Source organism: Schistocerca serialis, chromosome 2 (assembly GCF_023864345.2).
Source record: "Schistocerca serialis cubense isolate TAMUIC-IGC-003099 chromosome 2, iqSchSeri2.2, whole genome shotgun sequence".
NCBI classification, from domain to species: Eukaryota; Metazoa; Arthropoda; class Insecta; order Orthoptera; family Acrididae; genus Schistocerca; species Schistocerca serialis.
In genome coordinates this window covers 683,195,131-683,219,959 of record NC_064639.1, presented here as the reverse complement: position 1 = coordinate 683,219,959, position 24,829 = coordinate 683,195,131, and the positions used below count along the sequence as shown (strand labels likewise).

The 24,829-nt window shown below is 45.7% G+C and overlaps 1 protein-coding gene across 2 annotated transcripts in view; it reads right to left on the bottom strand.

Moving 5' to 3' along the window:
- LOC126457806 (poly(A)-specific ribonuclease PARN-like) overlaps positions 1-24,829 on the bottom strand; it is a 300,822-nt gene that overhangs the window by 144,450 nt on the left and 131,543 nt on the right. For both annotated transcript variants that reach the window (XM_050094419.1, XM_050094420.1), the window contains exon 8: positions 9,654-9,764. In XM_050094419.1, the coding sequence (XP_049950376.1) occupies positions 9,654-9,764 (111 nt within the window). The remainder of the gene's footprint in view (positions 1-9,653; positions 9,765-24,829) is intronic.

Genomic DNA, 24,829 nt, shown 5'->3' with positions numbered 1-24,829 from the left:
GTCCCTGAACATAATTCTCATTCAACAATCCAAGGAGCTTGTATGTTCAAGGACGATTCGGAAGTTGCAATTAAAAGTGAATACAATGAAAATGATCTGGGTCATTATATTGGGCTAATTACTTGTATACCAGTGGAAAAGAAGAAGGAACTCTTACTAAATCCTTGGACCTCGAATTTTCGCTGTAAAAACATTAATCAATAGATAACAACAAAGCTCCCACATGTACTGAAACTGCTATAAACTTTGTAATGATCTATTCATACATTCTTATACACTGCTGTTTCTTTCTTAGGTCAGAATAAATACTGCCCGTTTTTCAAAACTGAATTTTATGTCAATAAGATAAATAACATTGAACTTGTAACTGAGAACAATATGCGCCATGGCTAGTATATTCCAAGCTGCTAAAAGATGCCCTATGCAAGTACTGTGTTTTATTTCCTTCTCACTGGCACTGTTAGAGGTATTATGGGGTCATTTGTCATTAGACCATTCACAAAATTCAAGAATACGCATGAAGACTGTCGAAAACGTGTTAAAACCCAACTCCACTTAACAGCATCAGCTGCAGCAAAAACTTTTCTTGAACAAGTTCCTGTAGACTTCCAACTGTATAATGTGCATCAAAAGTGATCGTTGGAAACAGGCAGATATTGTCATCAATTCTTTCTTCTATAGTTTTTTGCAGTACACATGATATGCCTCTTAGAGGAAACAGGCAGAAGAAGGTGTTTTATTAGATTTATTGAGTTTAAGAATTAATTCTGGCGACGACAAGTCACGGAGTCATCTGGACAATTGTTACCGCAATGCTGCTTTCACACTGCTGAAAATGAAAAGTCAATTGATAAATTTCTGTGATATGTTATTAGGGAGAATATAGCCACTGACACTAAAAAATCAATGTTTTACATACTCTTGGCTGATGAAACAGCATATATTGCTGGGAAGGAACAGTTATCAAAAGGTGTGGGGTTATCTGATGAAAGCAAAGTGAAAATCTGGAAAGAATTTGTAGGTTCTGTAGAAATCAATCGCCAAAGCAACTGACAGTTTCCTGATCAGGGGTAATCTCCCAGTAGAAGACTGTGTAGGATTTGGCTTCAATGGCTGTCCAACAATGGCAGGCGGAGAGAGCGTTGTGCCAGCCATTTTAAGAAAGAAGTATTATCGAGCTTCATACATTCACTGTTCAAGTCATAAACTCAACCTCGTGGTGAAAAATGCACATCCAGTGCCGGAAACTAGATATACTTGTCACTGTAAAAGACACTATTAACATTCTTTAGTATGTTCCCAATTTATCATGAATGTGTGAGACAAATTGGTCTGAAAAATTTAAACCCTCAGACCATTTTCTCAGCATTTCACAGAGGTTGTGAGAGCTCTAGAAAAATTGTCCACAGAGGGAAATTATGCAACAAAAAAATCAGTTGCATTCAACCATTACAAAGCCAGCGTTCCTCTTAGCTTTACAAACAATAGCCAAATACACAGCAGTTTTGGAACTAGAGGCGAATGTCCTGTAATCTAAGTCTATGTACATGATCATGGTGAGGGAACACTTGGTGAGGAAGCCTTGACGTTCTCACTAATGACCAAAAGGAAGCAGACAGAACAACTAGTGAATTACTTGGAAAAGCACAAGCCACAGCAGAAGAATTGGAAACAGGAACTGCTGCTGCACACTTTGCTTGTAAGGAAAAATTCAGAAGCAATCTGCCAGTGACAGTGAATAATTATGACGTTTGCTGGTAATGGTGGGTTGTTGGGATGGTTAAGGGGGACTAAACAGCGAAGGTCATCAGTCCCCCATTCCAAAAAACAGGCGAGACATAAATCCGCGGAGCAGGTAAAACCCCAAGGGGAAGGAGACTCCCCCCCAGGCACGAAAAGAACACAGAAGCAACAACGAACACTACAGGCAAGAAGAGTACAGACAGAAAGAAACAGAAGAAAAGACGACGGCCGAAAACTGGTTGACTGACCACAAGAACAAAAAAAAGGGAAAGAGTCAACCAACCGACTACACACTAAAATCTGCAACCAAATATGAGAGACACGAGGACAAGAGACACAGAAAGGGAAAGGTGCAGGACCTCTCTAAATGGAACCATAAAAAGGACTGCCACACATAAAATTTAAAACGTCGTCAGCCATGGAGGCATTGTCACATAAAACCAAAGGCAAAATGCCCGGGAGATTAAAAGACTGCTGGAGGGTGCGCAGTCGGGGACACTCTAACAAGATGTGGGCGACCGTCAGCCGGGACCCACACCGACACTGGGGGGGATCTTCCTGACGCAAAAGATGGCCATGCGTCAGGTAGGTATGGCCGATGCGGAGCCGACACAGGATGACAGAGTCCCTGCGAGAAGCCCGCAGGGAGGAGCGCCACACATCAGTCGTCTCCTTGACAGCCCGCAGTTTATTCGGGGCTGTCATGCCTCGCCACTCAGCAGACCACATCCCAAGCACCTTACGGCGCAACACCAGCTGCTGATCGCGAGCCGGGAGGCCGATCTCCAAAGCTGGGGCGTCGATCGCCTCTTTGGCCAGCCTGTCAACACGTTCGTTCCCCGGGATGCCAACATGACCTGGCGTCCAAACCAAGACCACCGAACGACCAGAACGGGCAATGGCAGAAACAGACTCCTGAATAGAGGACACCAGAGGAGGGATAGCAGCAGTCGATATGGCCTGGAGGCTGCTCAGGGAGTCACTACAGATGACGATGGACGTACCTGAGCAGAAACGCATATGCTCAAGAGCGCGCAATATGGCCACCACCTCTGCAGTAAAAATACTGCAGCCAGCCGGCAAGGAGCGCTGCTCAACACGGGCAGTGTGAGCAAAAGCGTAGGCAGTGCGACCATCAACCAGGGAACCATCAGTGTAGACAGTCTCACAGTCCGAAAATGAGGCGAGGAGCTCAAGAAAACGGCGACGGAGGGCCACAGGCGGAACCGAGTCCTTGGGACCCTGTGCCAAGTCCAGACGGACAGACGGCTGGGGCAAACACCAGGGAGGCGTAGGTGCACAGACCCGGAAAGGAGGCAGAAGAGGGAATGACCCCAGTTCCAACAGCAGGGACTGGACGCGGACAGCTATGGAAAGCCCAGACCTGAGTCGCCGTTCGGGCAGATGGAGGACCATGGCAGGGAAAAGCAGGCGATGATTGGGATGGCCCGGCGAGCAATGCACGTGGACAGCATAGTCGGCGAGCAGCCGATGGCGGCGAATCCGCAGCGGGGGAACCCCGGTCTCCACCAGGAGACTATCCACGGGGCTCGTACGAAAAGCGCCAGTGGCAAGCCGAACCCCACAGTGGTGTATGGGATCTAACAACTTCAACACTGAGGGTGATGCAGACCCATAGGCCAGGCTCCCATAATCAAGCCTGGACTGCACAAGGGTTCTGTACAATCGCAACAGCGTGCAGCGATCCGCACCCCAAGATGTGTGGCTGAGGCAGCGGAGGGCGTTGAGGTGCCGCCAGCATTTTTGCTTCAGCTGAGTAATATGAGGAACCCATGTGAGCCGGGCATCGAACACGAGTCCTAAGAAGCGACAAGTGTCCACCACTTCAAGCAGGTGGCCGTCGAGGTAAAGTTCAGGATGAGGGTGGACCGTCCGACGCCTGCAGAAGTGCATAACTCGAGTCTTGGCTGCAGAGAACTGAAAACCATGAGTCAGAGCCCATGATGCTGCCTTCCGAACGGCTATCTGCAGCCTGCGTTCGGCGACTCCCGTAGTCGTGGAGCTAAAGGATATGCAGAAGTTTTCAGCATACAAAGATGGAGACACCGACGACCCCACGGCTGTAGCCAGACCATTAATGGTCACTAGAAATAAGGAGAGCTCAACACCGAGCCCTGCGGGACCCCATTTCCCTGTGTATAAGATGAACTAGAGGCGGCACCGACTTGCACCCAGAAAGAGCGGCGCAATAGAAAGGTTTGAAGAAAAGCCGGGAGCCGACCACGAAGACTCCACGCATGCAACGTGGCAAGGATGTGATGCCTCCATGTGGTGTCATACGCCTTCCGCAGATCAAAAAATACAGCAACGAGATGCTGACGCTGGGCAAAGGCCATACGAATAGCAGATTCCAGGCGCACCAAATTGTCCGCAGCAGACCGGCGCCGACGGAAGCCACCCTGGGATGGAGCGAGGAGACCGTGCGACTCAAGAACCCAACACATACGCCGCCCCACCATACGTTCGAGCAATTTGCACAAAACGTTGGTGAGGGTAATGGGACGATAGCTGTCCACCGCCAGTGGCTCCGCACCGGGCTTCATGATGGGGACAATAACATCCTCTCGCCATTGCGACGGGAACACGCCTTCGCTCCAAATGCGGTTAAATATCGCGAAAATGTGTCTCTGGCAGTCCCTGGAGAGATGCTTCGGCATCTGCGCATGGATGCAGTCTGGTCCTGGTGCTGTATCAGGGCAATCGGCGAGGGCAGCGAGGAATTCCCTCTCGCTGAAAGGAGCATTGTATTTTTCAGAACGACGCTTGTGGAATGAGAAAAGCGTCCGCTCAGCTCGCTCCTTGAGAGAGCGAAAGGCGGGGGGATAAGATGCAGTCGCAGAGCTCTTAGCAAAGTGCGCGGCAAGCTGTTCAGAAATGGCGGCAGCGTTCGTGCAGACAGCGCCGTCCAAGGAGAGCCCAGGGACACCCATAGGGGTCTGGTATCCATAAATCCGCCGGATCCGGGACCACACAAGGGAGGGGGAGACACGGGAGCCCAAGGATGAGACATACCTCTCCCAGCACTCCTGCTTACGCCGTTCAATAAGACGACGGGCCAAGGCACGGAGCCTCTTAAAGGCGATGAGGGTCTCGAGAGACGGGTGCCGCCATAGACCCTGGAGAGCCCGCCGACGGTCGCGAATAACCTCAGCAATCTCCGGCGACCACCAGGGTACAGCCTTCCTCCGAGGGAGGCCAGAAGAACGGGGGATGGCAGCCTCGGGCGCTGAAATGATGGACGTGATTAAGACACGGACCACCTCGTCAATGTCACCCTGTGGGGGAGACTCAATGGTTGCAGCGGAAGTAAAATCCGGCCAGTCAGCCCTGTGGAGAGCCCAGCGGGGCAGGCGCCCAGAAGAATGACACTGGGGCAGTGACAAATAGATGGGAAAATGGTCACTACCACACAGGTCAGGATGCACTCTCCAGTGGAGGGATGGGACAAGTCCAGGGCTGCAAAGGGAGAGATCGATGGCCGAGAACGAGCCATGGGCCACACTGAAATGCGTGGGAGCACCGGTGTTCAAGAGGCTAAGGTCGAGCTGAGCCAACACATGCTCCACGGCCCGACCGCGGTCATCAGAGACAGTCCCACTCCAGAGAGGGTTGTGGGCATTGAAATCGCCCAGAAGCAGCAAAGGTGGCGGGAGTTGAGCCAGCAGCGCAGCCAAGACATGGCGGGGGAGCTCCCCATCCGGAGGAATGTAAACAGAGCAAACAGTAATAGCCGGCGAGAGCTCAACCCTGGCAGCGACTGCCTCTAAAGGCGTCAGAAGGGGTACTGGCGAGCTACAGACAGAGTGGTGAACAAAGAGGCAAACCCCACCTGACGCTCGTTGACAGGCAGCGCGGTTCTTATAGTATCCCTGATAACCATGAAGGGCGGGGGTCCGCATTGCCGGAAACCAAGTTTCCTGCAGAGCAATGCAGAGAACAGGGGAAACACTCAGAAGCATCCGGAGGTCAGGCAGATGGCGGAAATAACCGCTGCAGTTCCACTGGAGAATGGAAGAAGGAAGGGACTGGGAGGGCGTGAATGCGACTAAGAGGCAGATGGCGCCTCAGAGCCAACTGCCGCCACCGGGGGAGAGTCAGCTGAGTCCATAGGAAAGGCCCCCAAGGGTTCCGTGAGGGCGAGATCCGCGGCAGAGGCGAGGATCTCCACCTCATCCCCGGAGCCAGGACTATGTACAGCAGGCGGTACTGAAACCGCCGGAACATCCTTCTTCTTGGACACATTCCGTTCCTTCTTCTCACGTCGGCCCTTAGGGTGAGAGGGCTGTGAGAGCTGAAGGAGCATCGGAGGCTGACGACGACGCAGAAGCCCTACGACCAGCAGGTGGCGGAACCTTCAGCCACTGGCTGACATCCGGCTGGGTAGGAGAAGAAACGGAGGAAGGGAGAGCCCCGAGGGACCCCTTCCGCGAGAGAGGAACCGGCAGAGGCAACGCCGGCGGAGAAGGAGGGGGAGGGGGAGGGATCGAGCCCCCCGGTTTTGGAGATGTCACTCCCGAAGTAAGCGTGGGGGGGGCGACAGAAGAGGGTTTGCCCCCAACTGCTAAGGGGGCAACAGAGGAAGGCTTGCCCCCAGGCACGAGGGGGGCAGACAGAGATGCACGGCACTGAGGGCCCACTGAAGGCAGCACAGATGAGGCGACAACCGTCGCTCGCGTGGGCGACGATAACGTGGCTGCAGCATAAGATGTTCGAATGGAAGCAGGATACAACTTTTCATATTTCAGTTTTGCCTCTCGATAAGTAAGCCGGTCCAGGGTCTTAAATTCCATAATCTTCCGCTCCTTATGAAGAACGGGGCAATCTGGCGACCATGGAGAGTGGTGCTCCCCACAGTTGACACATACAGGTGGAGGCGCACATGGAGAATCGGGATGAGAGGGGCGTCCGCAATCTCGACATGTAGCGCTGGATGGGCAAAGGGAGGACATATGCCCAAACTTCCAGCACTGGAAGCACCGCATCGGGGGAGGGACGTATGGCTTGACGTTGCAACGGTAAACCATCACTTTGACCTTCTCGGGCAAGACATCACCCTCAAAGGCCAAGATAAAGGCACCGGTGGCCACCCTGTTAGTCCTGGGTCCTCTATGTACACGACGGACAAAATGTACACCACGTCGTTCCAAGTCGGCTCTCAGCTCGTCATCAGATTGTAACAAGAGGTCACGATGGTAAATAATCCCCTGGACCATATTTAAGCTACTGTGGGGAGTGACGGTAACAGGGACGTCACCCAGCTTATCACACAAGAGCAACGCTCGTGACTGGGCTGGGGAGGACGTCTTGAGGAGGATGGACCCATTCCTCATTTTAGACAACCCCGCCACTTCCCCAAACTTATCCTCCAGATGTTCCACTAAAAACAGAGGCTTCGTCGTAAGAAAGGAGTCACCATCAGTCCTGCTGCAGACAAGGTATTGCGGTACGTAAGGCTCCCGCTTGGCACTAGATCGGTGTCCCTCCCATGGCGCAGCCAACGAGGGGAACGACTGAGGGTCATATTGCGCAGCATCAAAGTCTACTCTACCTCGCTTAGAGACACTGGTGGCCGTGCGACCACCAGCTTGGTGTGATTTATTGCGCTTCATTGCGCCACATCCGCCCAGATGCCACCTACTCCGAACGAGGGCTCTCCCCAAGGGCGCCACCGAGCCAAAGCAACGGGTACCTGGCCGATATTCCGTTGCCCGGAGTCCCCGTGCCCCACACTGGATGGGCACATACTCCTTGGCATGCATGGGGAGGAAACAGCTCTGGCATCTGTAGTGCGATCCCTGCGTGGTCAGGGGGCTACCACCAAGAGGGTACATGACAACCCCACCACAACGGACTGGCTACCGTGCTGGATTTTAGGTGTTGAAAGGGTCCACAGTTGTCGTGGGCGCTAAGAATGGGATTGCGCACAAGGCGAGAAGGAGGCAACCCAGAAGACATTGGGTGTAAATCCCGCCACACAACAATAGGTAACATGCAAGATGGTGGTGCATGATGGACCAATAGAAAAACACCATGTAAGGCGTCCTTCCCCAAATGGCACGCACTAACAACGGAAATTTGGAAAAAAAAAAAAGGAGGTCAAACCCAAGAGGGGACCATCACAGAAGGCCGAAACGTTTGAGACTCCTTTTAGTCGCCTCTTACGACAGACAGGAATACCGCGGGCCTATTCTTACCCCCGAACCCGCAGGGGGCTTGCTGGTAATGCCATACATCGAATCACTCATGTCATTGTTAAGTATTTGATTTTCACCTGAAAATACTCCAGCTTTTGCTCTAAATAAGCTACATTCCCTGAATATGAGCAAAATTAGTATAAAAAAATTTCATAAAAATGCAGAACTATTTTTTAAAAAATTGTGGTCTGGATGAAATCTCCAGAGAACTGGACCTACAGCACAATTTATGGAGGAAAAAGAATATGCCTGAAGTAAGTTAAGGGACATAAAAGCCATTGACCTGTTTAATGAGACCAATATCTTTTCCCCTAACATGAGAAAAGCACTACAAATTTTGAGCACTACTCCACATGCACAACGGTGACCACTAAGCGATTTTTCAGTAGCCTTCGAAGGGTATTGACGTGGCTTAGAAGCACTTTGGGAAAGAAAGGCACACTGGGTTGAGCCTGATGAGCATTCACCGAAATTACGTGAAAGAAAAATGTGAGATGTTAGATAAGGAAACAGTTGACAAATCTGCGGCAAATGCAAGAAAATTAACTCTAAATTAAAAAATTGTTATGTTACGCAAGTGCATTCTCATGCTTAAAATGTTTATTAAAATCAATTTTTCACTGGTTTTCTTCTGTTTTATTTATTAAGAACTGCTGCCTGTTGTTCCTGCTCCCTGTTCCTTGAGACTAATATGACCTGTCCGCTCCTGTGTACGCCCTTGAATCTCAGTGAAGAAATTACATCCTTAATCATTTTCAGATTGTATTTCAATATGTATGACAAAGTGAGATTTTGCCAGCCTGTGACAACTGTTCTTGATAAACATTTTGAGCCCATAACAAATACCATGGATATGGAACAGAAAGCATGGCAATATTTCAAAAGAAAACAACAGACATTTTTCTCTTTACATCAACTCTTTCCAAATAATCCCTAAAAGTTTAAATTTACAAATTGCTAATTACACTGTCACGTCTCATCTCTTTTCCTTCAGACTGGTTTCCAAAGACACACTCCAAATCCCAAGTAGTTGCAATACATTATTTTCTTTCTCCTAAGATCAGTTTATTTTTAATTGACTATTTCAACAGGATATTTTAATTTTGCCTCACTTTAACCTTGAGTTAAAAGTCATTTGTGTACACTTCTTCGAGTTTCAATCCATAACGAAGTGGAACTTGACATTCTGAGAGTTTCAAGCACAGTACTAAGCTGCAAACAATTTTTTCAGAATGTTTTGCTAACAATTACATTTGGAATATGCATGTTTTATAGCAATCAGTCCCCACAATATCATTGTTGTTGACTGCATCAGGACAAGATTTTCTATGAATTTCCACTGGAACCACGTTAATCAGTAGATAACAACAAAGCTCCCACATGGACTGAAACTGCTATAAACTTTGTAGCGATCTATTCATACATTCTTAAACACTACTGTTTCTCTCTCAGGCCAGAATAAATACTGACAATCTTTCGAAACTGAATTTTATGTCAATAAGATAAATAACACTGAGCTTTTAACTGAGGGAAACCTGACTCTATATATTTACAATATAACTTTAGAAATTGGCTAAAAGTGAAGCTGAATGAAATGGCTTCAACTCCTTTTGAACTACATATACAGCATAAAAAAACTGCAGAAAAAGAAATATTTTCATATATATAAGTTTGACTTTTGAAGTTGGAACTCACCCAGATGCTGGACCATAGTAAGGAAACACAATCCAGTAACATAAGCATCATATCCAGCTTCATGATACTTGTCACTATCAGCAGAATATCCATACCCATCCTCTGCTGGATCTACAATTAACAATTAAACAAAAAATATTGTCATTGGTAGAGAGCACAAAGTCCTTTCCTTTATGTTTATCAGTTTCTATGAGCAGCAAACAAGAAAGGACAGAAGAAAGCTTATTCACCACAGACAATTATCTATGTATTCCTGAATGCAAGATTATTATGTTATAAATATTATATAAGTGATCATGTTTATTTGTCAATTTATTTCATTTTTCATTTTTCAATACAGGTCTAATTGGAATATGATTAATACAAGTTGTCATCAGTAATTTTCTTTTTTTTTAAAACTAAATGGAAATGTATGATTTGTGTATTAAATTATAAGTTACATTAAACTTGCATGCAGCTTTACTGTATGATTAAATGATGAAGGCGTCCTCTTGGGTAAAATATTCTGGAGGTAAAATAGTCCCCCATTCGGATCTCCGGGCGGGGACTACTCAAGAGGATGTCGTTATCAGGAGAAAGAAAGAAAACTGGCGTTCTACGAATCGGAGCGTGGAATGTCAGATCCCTTAATCGGGCAGGTAGGTCAGAAAATTTAAAAAGGGAAATGGATAGGTTGAAGTTAGATATAGTGGGAATTAGTGAAGTTCGGTGGCAGGAGGAACAAGACTTCTGGTCAGGTGACTACAGGGTTATAAACACAAAATCAAATAGGGGTAATGCAGGAGTAGGTTTAATAATGAATAGGAAAATAGGAATGCGGGTAAGCTACTACAAACAGCATAGTGAACGCATTATTGTGGCCAAGATAGATACGAAGCCCACACCTACTACAGTAGTACAAGTTTATATGCCAACTGGCTCTGCAGATGATGAAGAAACTGAAGAAATGTATGATGAAATAAAAGAAATTATTCAGGCAGTGAAGGGTGACGAAAATTTAATAGTCATGGGTGACTGGAATTCGGTAGTAGGAAAAGGGAGAGAAGGAAATGTAGTAGGTGAATATGGACTGGGGCTAAGAAATGAAAGAGGAAGCCGCCTGGTAGAATTTTGCACAGAGCACAACTTAATCATAGCTAACACTTGGTTTAAGAATCATGGAAGAAGTTTGTATACATGGAAGAACCCTGGAGATACTAAAAGGTATCAGATAGATTATATAATGGTAAGACAGAGATTTAGGAACCAGGTTTTAAATTGTAAGACATTTCCAGGGGCAAATGTGGACTCTGACCACAATCTATTGGTTATGACCTGTAGATTAAAACTGAAGAAACTGCAAAAAGGTGGGAATTTAAGGAGATGGGCCCTGGATAAACTGAAAGAACCAGAGGCTGTACAGAGTTTCAGGGAGAGCATAAGGGAACAATTGACATGAATGGGGGAAAGAAATACAGTAGAAGAAGAATGGGTAGCTTTGAGGGATGAAGTAGTGAAGGCAGCAGAGGATCAAGTAGGTAAAAAGACGAGGGCTAGTAGAAATCCTTGGGTAACAGAAGAAATATTGAATTTAATTGATGAAAGGAGAAAATATAAAAATGCAGTAAATGAAGCAGGCAAAAAGGAATACAAACGTCTCAAAAATGAGATCGACAGGAAGTGCAAAATGGCTAAGCAGGGATGGCTAGAGGACAAATGTAAGGATGTAGAGGCCTATCTCACTAGGGGTAAGATAGATACTGCCTACAGGAAAATTAAAGAGACCTTTGGAGATAAGAGAACGACTTGTATGAATATCAAGAGCTCAGATGGAAACCCAGTTCTAAGCAAAGAAGGGAAAGCAGAAAGGTGGAAGGAGTATATAGAGGGTCTATACAAGGGCGATGTACTTGAGGACAATATTATGGAAATGGAAGAGGATGTAGATGAAGATGAAATGGGAGATATGATACTGCGTGAAGAGTTTGACAGAGCACTGAAAGACCTGAGTCGAAACAAGGCCCCCGGAGTAGACAACATTCCATTGGAACTACTGACGGCCTTGGGAGAGCCAGTCCTGACAAAACTCTACCATCTGGTGAGCAAGATGTATGAAACAGGCGAAATACCCTCAGACTTCAAGAAGAATATAATAATTCCAATCCCAAAGAAAGCAGGTGTTGACAGATGTGAAAATTACCGAACTATCAGTTTAATAAGTCACAGCTGCAAAATACTAACATGAATTCTTTACAGACGAATGGAAAAACTAGTAGAAGCCAACCTCGGAGAAGATCAGTTTGGATTCCGTAGAACCACTGGAACACGTGAGGCAATACTGACCTTACGACTTATCTTAGAAGAAAGATTAAGAAAAGGCAAACCTACGTTTCTAGCATTTGTAGACTTACAGAAAGCTTTTGACAATGTTGACTGGAATACTCTCTTTCAAATTCTAAAGGTGGCAGGGGTAAAATACAGGGAGCGAAAGGCTATTTACAATTTGTACAGAAACCAGATGGCAGTTATAAGAGTCGAGGGACATGAAAGGGAAGCAGTGGTTGGGAAGGGAGTAAGACAGGGTTGTAGCCTCTCCCCGATGTTGTTCAATCTGTATATTGAGCAAGCAGTAAAGGAAACAAAAGAAAAATTCGGAGTAGGTATTAAAATTCATGGAGAAGAAATAAAAACTTTGAGGTTCGCCGATGACATTGTAATTCTGTCAGAGACAGCAAAGGACTTGGAAGAGCAGTTGGATGGAATGGACAGTGTCTTGAAAGGAGGATATAAGATGAACATCAACAAAAGCAAAACAAGGATAATGGAATGTAGTCTAATTAAGTCGGGTGATGCTGAGGGAATTAGATTAGGAAATGAGGCACTTAAAGTAGTAAAGGAGTTTCGCTATTTGGGGAGCAAAATAACTGATGATGGTCGAAGTAGAGAGGATATAAAATGTAGGCTGGCAATGGCAAGGAAAGCGTTTCTGAAGAAGAGAAATTTGTTAACATCCAGTATTGATTTAAGTGTCGGGAAGTCATTTCTGAAAGTATTCGTATGGAGTGTAGCCATGTATGGAAGTGAAACATGGACGATAAATAGTTTGGACAAGAAGAGAATAGAAGCTTTCGAAATGTGGTGCTACAGAAGAATGCTGAAGATTAGATGGGTACATCACATAAGTAATGAGGAAGTATTGAATAGGATTGGGGAGAAGAGAAGTTTGTGGCACAACTTGACCAGAAGAAGGGATCGGTTGGTAGGATATGTTCTGAGGCATCAAGGGATCACCAATTTAGTATTGGAGGGCAGCGTGGAGGGTAAAAATCGTAGAGGGAGACCAAGAGATGAATACACTAAGCAGATTCAGAAGGATGTAGGTTGCAGTAGGTACTGGCAGATGAAAAAGCTTGCACAGGATAGAGTAGCATGGAGAGCTGCATCAAACCAGTCTCAGGACTGAAGACCACAACAACAACAACAACAAACTTTTTGTCTTCCAAGTATGTGTATCACCATACATAACAAGTTTACATACAGGATGCAACGAGGAACTTTGCACCATCATCATTACTTTTCATTTTCAATTTGCTAACGGAGAGTTGGAAAATTTTTTTCGTGTATGCCTTCACAAGCAACACAGTTTCTGCCATTTTGACATCGTGTAACTTATAGGAAATATGTGATGCATATACTCGAATTATTTTCCACACTATCCAAAAACTATTTCTCTAAATTAGCCCCACAGTACCTCATGAAAAAATTATTATTTCTTTCCTGATTCTTATGCCAATTTGAGTATCTCAGCAGCATTCTTCTGTTGGCCCCGAACTGGCCAATTACAATTCTTACAGCATATGTTAAACTATTTGATCCCATCCCGTATCCTAACTCTAAGAGAATCCAAACATGCTAGCACTATTCATGGATACATTACACAAAACTCTTGCCCAATGTTTCCTTTGAAAAGGCACTTCACTTTTACAGAATAATTTGAGGACATCATTTTACCACAAAAACAAATTTAATTAATGCCAAAAAGAGAGCAAAAACAAATGTTCAACATTAGGAGTTTTTCCCCAATCATGCTTTTGGCATCAGAGGACACTGTAGAAAAGAAAATAAGCTCCAATTGTATCAAAGTAAAGCATCGACAAAATGGGGCTGTTTGCTTTGCTGAAATTTCTTCCCCTCTTCAGGGTGCTCTTATCCTCTCCAGCTTCGAAATTGAAGATGGGCTCTCCATAAACTAGACAAATCTCTTTGTTATTGCTTTTCATGAAGACAATTTTTTTGGCTCTTTGAATCTGGAAATGCCAGTTACCAGTAACTTTCTCGCATTTTTCTGCATATTCTTTCTAATCGTGAACAGGACATTCATTTTGTCCTAGACATATTACTGTTGAAAATTTCTCAATGAGCTGAACATATATAGATGGGTTTTCAATAACACTCAAATTGCAAACTTGTCTGTCGATGTTACCAGTGACTGGAAGGTGTGATGAATGAGTGTTCCACTACTGGGAACCACAATTCTATTTCTTTTGTACTGGCAGGATCTCCAACAAGAAACCAGTGACACAGCACGTTGATCAACATCCTTTTTTTATTCTGACCCCAAAATCCATCAAAAAGCAAACTAAATTTTTTCACTCCTTTGAAGTTTAGGTGAGTTAGTCTGTGATGAACCATCGACACTATTCATTTTGATCCTTTGGCATATCCATGTTCCAACTATATGCACAAAAACATTGTGTTGGTATTCTGGGGAACTCCAAGGAATTCTGGCAGACTGTTGAGTTGGTTGGTTGGAAAGAAGGGGGGGGGGGGGGGGGGGGGCAAACTACAAGGTCACTGGTCCTTTGTTCCAAAGGAAACAATGTCAGAAGGGTGAGAATAAGACAATGAGACTTACAACACAAAACCACAACAACGACTGAAGGGCAACAAACACTTAAATGGACAAAAGGGTGACAATAAAACCACAAAGACACAAGAAACAGGTAGAAGTGGTTAAAACAAGAAAGCAGGTTACCATGGCTGGCTGACCATGAGGATAAAAAGGAAAAACCACCTACTCTGGAACACATGAAAACCTCCACCCTGAAAGCACTAGTGTGGAGAACATACAAGGACAAAGGACATGTGCTAAAACTTAGAGCAAATGATAAAACTCACCCTCATGAATAAAACGTAAAACCAGAGCTGCTGTTGAGGTATTGTCACCTGACACCGATGGTAGAGGTAAAGTTGGAAGTCCACCGCAGAGCAGCTAAAAGTGGTCAGTCCAGCAAGAAATGGGCGACCATCATTCGTAAGCCACAGTGACGCCAAGGTGGGTCCTCACGACAGAGAAGGTGACCATGCATCAGCCATATATGGCCAATGGGGAGACGACAGAGAACCACACAGTCCCTGTGAGAGGTGCACACGGAGGTCTTCCATACATTCATAGTTTCCTTAATGGCAGGCAGCTTGTTGTGTGTACTGAGGTTACGCCATTCCATCTCCCAAAGCCACAAAACCTTGCAGTGTAATACTGAACACAGGTCAGTTTCAGAGAAGCCGATCTCCATAAGCAGTTTCCGTGTAGCCTGTTGGCAAGTTCGTTGCTTAGGTTTTCCGACGTGACCTGTGGTCTAGACAAACACCACACAACATGTGGACCGTTCCAGGGCATAGATGGACTCCTGGATGGTCACTGCCCAAGGATGACGAGGGTAGCACTTGTAGGCTGATCAAGGATTCAGTAGACAGAAGAAACAACTCCCCAGGGCACGAATGAATGTGCTCAAGAGCACTAGATATGGCTGCCAGGTCTGCAGTGAAAACACTGCAGCCATCTGGCAAGGAGTGCTGTTCTATATGTCCTCCATGAACATAGGCAAAGCCAACGTGACCATCAGCCATCGGTGTAAACCATTTCACGGTCCCGGTACATGTCGAGAATCGAGCAGAAGTGACAGCAGAGAGTCGCAGGGTTAACTGAGTCCTTAGGGCCATTTGAAAGGTCCAGGCGAAGCTGCGGCCTAGGTGTACACCATGGAGTTGTTCGTAAATAAACCTCAAGTATAGGTGATAAAGGAAAGTACTCCAGTTTGGAGAGAAGGGATCGCACATGAACTGCAATTTTATGCCCTGACCTGGGCCACCGATGAGGGACATGAACCAACATGGGCGGGAAAAGAAGACAGTAATTCAGATGTGCAGGATAACTACGAACGTGTGCAACATCACTAGAGAGCAATTGCACACACCTAACCTGCAATGGAGGGACTCCAGCCTCCACCAGGACGCTGGTCACCAGCCTCATCCTAATAGCTCCTGTCGCTAGGCGAATGCCACAGTGGTGCACTGGGTTGAGTAAACGCAATGCTGAGGGTGCCGGCAAACCATAAACAACAATCCCATAATCAAGGCGGGGTTGAAAAAGGGCTCTGTAGAGCTGCAGCAGCTTAGAGCAATCTGCACCCCAGTTGGTGTTGCTCAGGCAGCGGAGGCCATTGAGGTGCTGCCAGCACTTCCGCTTAAGCTGATGGAGGTGAGGAAGCCAAGTCAATCAGATGTCGAAAACCAATCCTAAGAATTGATATGTCTCCATTACGGTGAGTGGATCATCATTAAGGTAAAGTTCTGGTTCCAGATGAACGGTACTATGCCAACAGAAATGCGTAACACATGACTTTGCAGTCAAAAACTGGAAACCATGGACTAGAGCTGCTGCTATACCCCTGCGGAACCCCATTGTCCTTGATATGGAGGGAACTATGGGAGGCACCAACTTGGACATGGAAAGTAGGAAGTGACAGAAAATTGTGGATAAAAATCGGGAACGGGCCTCGGAGACCCCACTCGTATAATGTGGCAAGGATATGATGTCGCCAGGTCATGTCATATGCTTTTTTGTATAAATAAAAAAAGACAGCAACCAGGTGTTGGCATCTGGAAAAGGCTGTTCAGATGGCAGACTCCAGGGACACAAGATTATCAGTGGTAGAGCGACCCTGGCGGAAGCGATCCTGAATGGAGCCAGTTGGCCATTTAACTCCAGGACAGACCATGCGTTCCAGCAGCTTACAAAGAATGTTGGTGAGGCTGATGGGCCGATAGGACAATAGCTATCCACATCAAGCGGGTTTTTACTGGGTTTAAGCACCGGAATGATGACGCTCTCTCATCATTGCGATGGAAAGACGCCATTGCACCAGATCCGGTTGAAGATGATGAGGAGATGTCGCTTGTCGAAAGATGAGAGATGTTTAATCATCTGACTGTGGATCCGATCTGGCACAGGAGCTGTGTCAACGCAATGAGCAAGGCCACTTAGGAGCTCCCACTCTGTAAATGGGGTGTCATAGGGTTCACTGTGGAATGTAGCGAACAAGAGGACTTTCCTTTCCATCCGCCGTTTGAGGGTGCGCAAGGCTGGGGGGTAGTTCTCCAACGAAGAGGCTCGAGCATAGTGCTCAGCAATCGCGTTTTCGCCGGTAGATAACACGCCATTGATGTTAATGCCAGGGACACCTGTTGGGGTCTGGTACCCAAAAAGACGTCTGATCTTTGTCCAGACTTGGGAAGGTAACGTACGGCACCCAATGGTTGAGAAATATCTCTCCCAACACTCCTGCTTCCGTCTTTTGATAAGCTGGCAAACGCAGGCACGGAGCACATAAAGACTATGAGGTGCTCCAGGGGAGGGTGCCACTTATGTCACTGTAGAGCTTGCCGACGCTCCTTAAGTGTCGACTTCCGGCGACCACCAAAGGACCGCCTTTCGCTGAGGGCACCCTAAAGAGAGAGGGATCGCGTTTTCCTCGCAGTAACGATTGTTGTAATCACCTGCTCAACCATCACACTGATATTACCATGCGGGAGAGAGTCAATGGCGACCGCAGAGGTGAAAGTCTCGCAGTCTGCCTTGTTTAAAGCCCATCTGGACAGGGGTCGATGGGCCTGACGCTGGGGCAGTGACACGAAGATGAGGAAGTGGTCACTACCACACAGGTCGTCATGTGCTCTCCAGTGGATAGATGGGACAAGTCCTGGGCTGCAAATGGATAAGTCAATGGCTGAGTAACTATCATGAGCCACACTGAAATTAGTGGTGGCCCAATATTTAAGAAGCAGAGGTTGAACTGAGACAGTAAAGTTTTGACATCTCTGCCTCGGCCAATAAGCACGGTGCCACCCCACAAGGGGTTACGGGCGTTAAAATCACCCAAAAGTAGGAAATGTTTAGGGAGTTGATCAATCAGTGCAGCTAATACATTCAGGGGTACTGCACCATCTGGAGGAAGATATACATTGCAGACAGTTATTTCCTGTGTCGCCCAGCCACAGGTTCAAGACGGGTTTGAAGAGGCACAGTTGCACTACAGACTGAGTTTAGGACATAAACGCAAACTCCACCTGACACTTTATTATAGTTGCTACAGTTCCTGTAATATCCCTTATAGCCACGGAGGGGTCCACATTGCTGGGAACCAGGTTTCCTGAAGGGCAATGCACAAAGCAGGTGTAAAGCTTAACAATTGCCATAGGTAGCCAGGCAGTGGAAAAGACTGCCGCAATTCCACTGGAAGGATGATATCGTGAGACTGGGAAGGCATGGAACTTTCAATGAGGCAGTTTACGCCTCAGGGTCAACTGCTGCCACCAACTTACTGCCTGAGCAGTCTATATCCATTGTGTCTGAGGGTCCGACCAAGATATAGGTCCTCAGCGGACGCCAAAATCTCCACTTTATCCGCAGACGCAGAGCTTGTAGGTAGCTGTGGTGTGGGTGCCACCACAATTTCCTTGATCCCAGGGGTCTTCTTTTTGGAATTTTTTCACTGCTCCTTGGGTTTTTCTGGCTGGGAAGGTTTCACTGATTCAGTCTCCTGGGCTGAGAATCATTGCGAAATCCTACAACCAGCTGCTTTTGGGCCCTTCAGCCACTGGCAGGCATCATCTTTTCCATTAGCAGAAACCTGGGAAGGGAGTGACCCAAGGGACTCCTTCCTGGCGAAAGGAGCCGAAGAAGATTTACACTTCTCCGGCTGAGAAGTGGAGACTTGTGTACCCGATGGTTGGGGGGGGGGGGGGGAGGGGGGGGGGAGGCAGTGCTCATGAGGTAGGTGGTGCAGGAGCAACAGGAGGGGAAGTGCCCTCCACCATCAATGGAGCCGGTGTAGCCTTCTGGCTCTGAGAGCTGACTGGAACTCACGGAACTGATGGGGGCTACGACTGTTCTCGTAGCGGCGGCATATGAGGAAGTCATAGCCAAAGGATGTAGGCACTCATATTTTCTCTTAGCCTCAGTGTAGGTCAGTCAGTCCAGAGTCTTGTATTCCATGATTTTCCTCTCTTTCTGTAAAATCCCGCAGTCTGGCGAACAAGGTGAATGATGCTCACTGCAGTTGACACATATGGGAGGCGGGGCACATGGATTATTAGGGATGTGATGGACGTCCACAATCTCGACATGTGACGCTGGAAGTAGAGTGGGAAGACATATGCCGAACTTCCAGCATTTAAAGCACTGCATTGGAGGAGGGACATATGGCTTGACATCACGGCAGTAGACCATCGCCTTGACCTTCTCGGGTAAGGTGTCAACCCCGAAGGCCAAGATGAAGGCACCAACGGCAATGTGATTACCCCTCGGACCCTGATGGATGCGCCACACGAAATGAACACCTCACCGCTCTAAATTGGCGTGCAGCTCGTCATCAGACTGCAAAAGAAGGTCCCTGTGGAAGATAATACCCTGGACCATATTTAAGCTCCTATGTGGCATGAGGGTTACAGAAACATCCCTTGTTCCAAGTGAGTAACATCTGTGACTGGGCAGAAGATGCTGTTTATATCAAGACTGACAAGACCTCCATCCCCACAAACTTGTCCTCTAAATGCTGTACAAAAAACTGTGGCTTCATCGAAACAAAGGAGTCCCCATCAGTTCTCGTACATACAAGGTACTGGGGTGAATAAGGTTCGCTGCAGTCCTTAGCCTGGCGTTCCTCCCATGATTTAGGGTCATCCTTTCTTGCATTCTACTGAGACTTGGAACGCTTAGAGACTGCTGGTGTTTGATCACCAACAAGTGATGACATGGTATGCTTCACTGCATGTCATACGCCCTGATGTCACCCACTCTGACAGGGGGACCTCCCCACGGGCACCACGCAGCCGCAGCAAAGGCCATCTGGCAGGATGACCACTGCGGGAGTCCCGATGCTCCAGGGTGACAGGCATCTACTCCTTGACATACGTGGGGAGTTACCAGCGCAGGCATCAGCAGAGCAATCCCTGTGTTGTCAGGGGGCTACAACCAACAGGGTACATGGTGGCCCCATCACAATGGACTGGCTACCATGCTTGACATGAGGTGCAAAGAAGTCCATGGTCATCGTCAGCGCAGGAAACGACAGCATAGTGGGGGGAGGAAAATGTACCGAGGAAGGCGTCCTCGCCCAAGAGATGGAGAATGAGCTGGACTACAGTGGGACGACAAGAAAGTGGGCTAAAGATCTCACGGCATGATGGACATGATGCACCATGTAAGGCACCATTCCCCAATTGGCTCGCTCTTTGGAAAAAATTTTGAAAAATGGAGGTCAAATCCTACAAGGGACCATAACATGAAGGCTGAAATGTGTGGGACTCCTTTTAGTCGCCTCTTACAACAGGCAGGAATACCTCGGGCCTACTCTAATCCCCAGGCCCGCAGGGGGTGACTGTAAAGTTCGACGGGAGCAATAGGCTGCTTGGCCTGGCACCTTTGATAGTATTAGATTCTGTTGACAATCGAAGTTGAGAAAAATTTCACTCTTGTTATTTTCTTTCAGCTTTGTGTAGAACATATCAGTTCTCATTTTGTGGACTTAAGCTGGGTTTGCAGGCTCTCCTTTTCAGCACTTTTGTTTTTTCACTTCAATATGATTTTCCAGAAATGGGCATGTCAAGCAGGTGCCAACACAAGGGGCACCAAAGCCAATATTGAAATCTTGGCAAAAATGCCCCTGTTGTAATTGTATCTGGCAATGTTTTAGGGTTCTCTGCACAATACATGATCCACATCTTCATTATGCTCAGTTTGCTACTTAAATAGGCTATTTGGGTGTTGGTTCCTCACGAATAGTGACGTTATAAGGGGGTGAACTTCTTAATATGATTTTTCATGTACTCTTTGCTCGGTTCATACTTGGTTCTTCTGTTGCCTTCTCTTGTCTCAGTGGGAATTGCATCTTGGTCTAAAAATTGTGGCACAATCCCGTAACTCTATCTTCCTTAGTTTGTGAAACTGACAAAAAAGCTGCTTTGCAAATAGCGACATTTTTGATCTCATCGTCCCCCCCCCCCCCCCCCAAACCCCCCTCCCCTTTGTTGCCAGTTTCAGTTTTGCAGGAATTGTCCATTAAATTAATCGGACTACGCCACTGTGTACAGGAGAGCACAGATCGTACCACAAATTTGTCGAGGTTACATCATAACAATTAGTGTCATTAGTTTTCATTGCATAACATTGCATTAATAATACTTTTCATGTTCTTATCTTTATGTCTGGGAAACATTTCTTTTCCACTGATCAGGAACCCTTTTCCTTTTCGGGGAGCGACCGTTGCCCTCAGTCTCCAACTGGTCGTTTTCAATGGTTTTGACTTCTTGCAGAATTTCTACAATTTCAATTACTCCCACTTCGTTTGTACCATCTTCTGCATTTAAAAAGTCCAAAACATCACCCATTTTCTTCAAAACATTCATGCAAATATGTCAACAAACACCCTGCTGATCAGCTGAACTGTGCTTACTGGCATATATTTCGATAATGCACTGACAGCAAGAGCTTCATTGTTGTGTACACGTTCGCTACAGTGCATTCGCCCTAACTCTGAATAAGAAAACTATCCCTTCTAATCATAACAAACTGAAAGGTAGCTCTGAATGTATAGTATGATCAGTCTGTTGTCAGTTGGCATGCTTTGCATCCGTACATGGCACTGCGGCTGCCATGCCTATTGAACTTGGCAGGTTTTGCAAACGTTGGACATTTAGCTGGCTTTGCACCCTGAGACAAAATGCAGTTAGTGACTTTTGTTACCGATTACAATTTTTACTGCCATTTTCAATGGTTTACAGCAGATTTTGCATCTTGAAACCCATTCCATCATGTAGTCACTGAAAAACATTAATACAACAGTGCACCCAACTCAAAATTGACAAAAAAGACATTAAGAGGCTTTTGCATCTGGGCTACTCAATTACAACTGTGACAGAATCCTGAAACATACTAGTATTAAAAACAAATGTGGATGAATAATTTCAAAAACTTACAAAGCCAAATATAAATGTTTGATTTCTTCACTTATATTGCTGCAGCCCCTACTAATTCTCTTATCACCAGCTATCGATTGCTCATAAAATGATAACAAATGGCTCTGAGCACTACGGGACTTAATTTCTGAGGTCATCAGTCCCCTAGAACTTAGTACTACTTAAACCTAACTAACCTAAGGACATCACAAACATCCATGCCCGAGGCAGGATTCGAACCTGCGACCGTAGCGGTCGCGCGGTTCCAGACTGTAGAGCCTAGAACCGCTCGGCCACACCAGCCGGCAAAATGATAACACTTCACTGACAAAAATTATAGTTATTCTTATATCATAGCGGATAAGAAAGTTCTGTACATTAACTATATGGCAAAATACTCTACATTTTTGTGCTCTCATTAGCCAAAAACTCAGTTCACAGGGTGTATACCGTATTTACTCGAATCTAAGCCGCACTCGAATCTAAGCCGCACCTGAAAAATGAGACTGAAATCAAGGAAAAAAAAATTTCCCGAATCTAAGCCGCACCTGAAATTTGAGACTCGAAATTCAAGGGGAGAGAAAAGTTTTAGGCAGCATCTCCAAATCGAAAAAAAGTTGGTCCACTGTAATATGAGACAATTTAGGTCGAATGAATGACGATACAGCTACAGTAGTTTGGTTCGAGTCGTAAGCTTAGCAGTTAAGCTTTACCATTGCTATGCGTCAGGCGCTCCGTCCGTATTTATACGGGTACCCTTCCTTTTTCACGTGCTTCGTCTGGTTTGAATTGATTGCTTATTTTTCTTTGATCTGATAAGCGCAGTTTTCTTTGTTATAGGTGTTTACGTCACTCTACGCTGAAAATGCATTACTGTACTGTGTCATGCATTGTTTGTCGTACTCTGATACTGCGTATTTACGGCCTGTCGCCGATCGTGGCATGGCTTGCTTTTGAGCGCGCTACCGCAGCTTACAAATAAACAAAAAGAAAAAGAGAGAGAGTGGAATCGTCTCATTAGCGAAACAATGGCAAGAGACTGCTATTTGTTGTTACTTACACTGCTGCGTTCTCTGATAATGATCGACAAGAACCAAATAATAGACTGCATATGATAGATACAAGGTCTGAACGAGAGTTTAGCGAAAATTCTCCATTTGAAAATCTTTGCAGATTCCTCTTTAGTACATTACATTCTGCACAGAAATTAGAGTCATCTTAGATTTAAAAATCTAGTCAATTGCCATGCTTCATTTCTGACTGTATCACTATTACGCATAAGAATAATACGAATATAAACATGACATGCATATTCTTCCGCATTTGCTGTTGTCTCACTCTAGTTTCGTAGTTTATTAGGCAGACAGAATTTAAATGAGATAGCAGCAAACACGAAAGAATACATGGCAAAATGTTTATATTCGTATTATTCTTATGGTGAAGACAATACTGCATGTGACTCAAAATTCTTACAAGTTCCTATTGGCAACCGTCTCTTCTCACAGGTAGGAAAAAATTCAGAACGTGGAGTTGGCCATATTGACAAACATCCCTAACAGTCTTGCCAGTCGGATTTTCGTAGTACATTGAAACGTTGCAACATTCGAAGATGAACAATACAGAATTTGTATTTACTTCGATGGATAATGTATGAAAATGCAGTGGTCGAAACTCGGGGCGGAGGAAACAAAGCTCGTCTTCCACTTTTTTTTTATTTATTTATTGACGCAGAAGTTTTGGCGCCAGTATTTATCTTTGTGCCTGCAAAGCATGTCTGTATAGCGCTACATATATTCGACGGCAAGTTGTGGCGACACGTACCAACATTTTTCAGAACTTCCGCTTACTTTGCACTCGATTCTACGCCGCAGGCGGTTTTTTGTATTACAAAAACCGGAAAAAAGTGCGGCTTAGATTCGAGTAAATACGGTACTCGGAGAAGGAAGAAAAATTCCGATTTCCTGGTTAAAAATACACTTTCTCCCAGGTGAAAATACACTTTTTTCCGTGTTAAGTGACAGTATACTTTCTCTCGGAACTGTAAAACTTATTAATCCATTGAATCGTTATGGTTTTATACACCGGCGCAGAATTTCCCGGCACTTCACAAAACTAAACTTAGGGGGGAAAGAAACACGTTTTGGAAAGATCTGCGATATACAGCAACATGTATGTTCCAACTATTCGTATTATGAAAGTATAAATTCGAGTTCCATGAAACACCGCATGTTACTTTCCAAAGCATTGAAATTGAGACTGCGATGTGCTTTTGTAAGGCGGCCATAGCTCATATCACGCGAACTTGCCAGACGATGACAGTGGATACTCAAAGCATAGGACACTTGATGTAGTCAGCCAGTAGCAACATCGCTGTTCAGTAGCGCGACCACACAAATAGGAAAAGTTAATGGTTTAAATTAATAACCATAGTGTTGCTACATGAAAAGCAAAGTTTTCACATATAATATGGCTCTCAAAGATTAATAAGCTGCACGAGAATCTAAGCTTTCACATATAATATTGACTTTTTTGCGCATGTTGCACTTGAAGGTACATCACATAAATGTGCTGGTAAAATTTTTAATAACGAAATCAACGTCTGATCATCTGGGTTCGAAATTCTTCTATCAGTCGTCCTCAAAGAGTTGATTTTAATATTAGAATCAAACGCTCTGTGATTTAAGAAATTTGTTGTACATTCTCATACATAGTTCATCTTGCGTAAAAGGAAATTTACTTTGAAAGTAACGCTTCTCAAACCACCATTCACAATATTTTCCCGCGACCTGTTAGAAATAGGTTCATTTCAGTAGTTGCCAGAGAGCGCCAGGTAACAGGCGTCACTGCACTTGTGCAGCTACGATGACGCAGGAAGCCCGTATGTTCATACGTGTAAACCA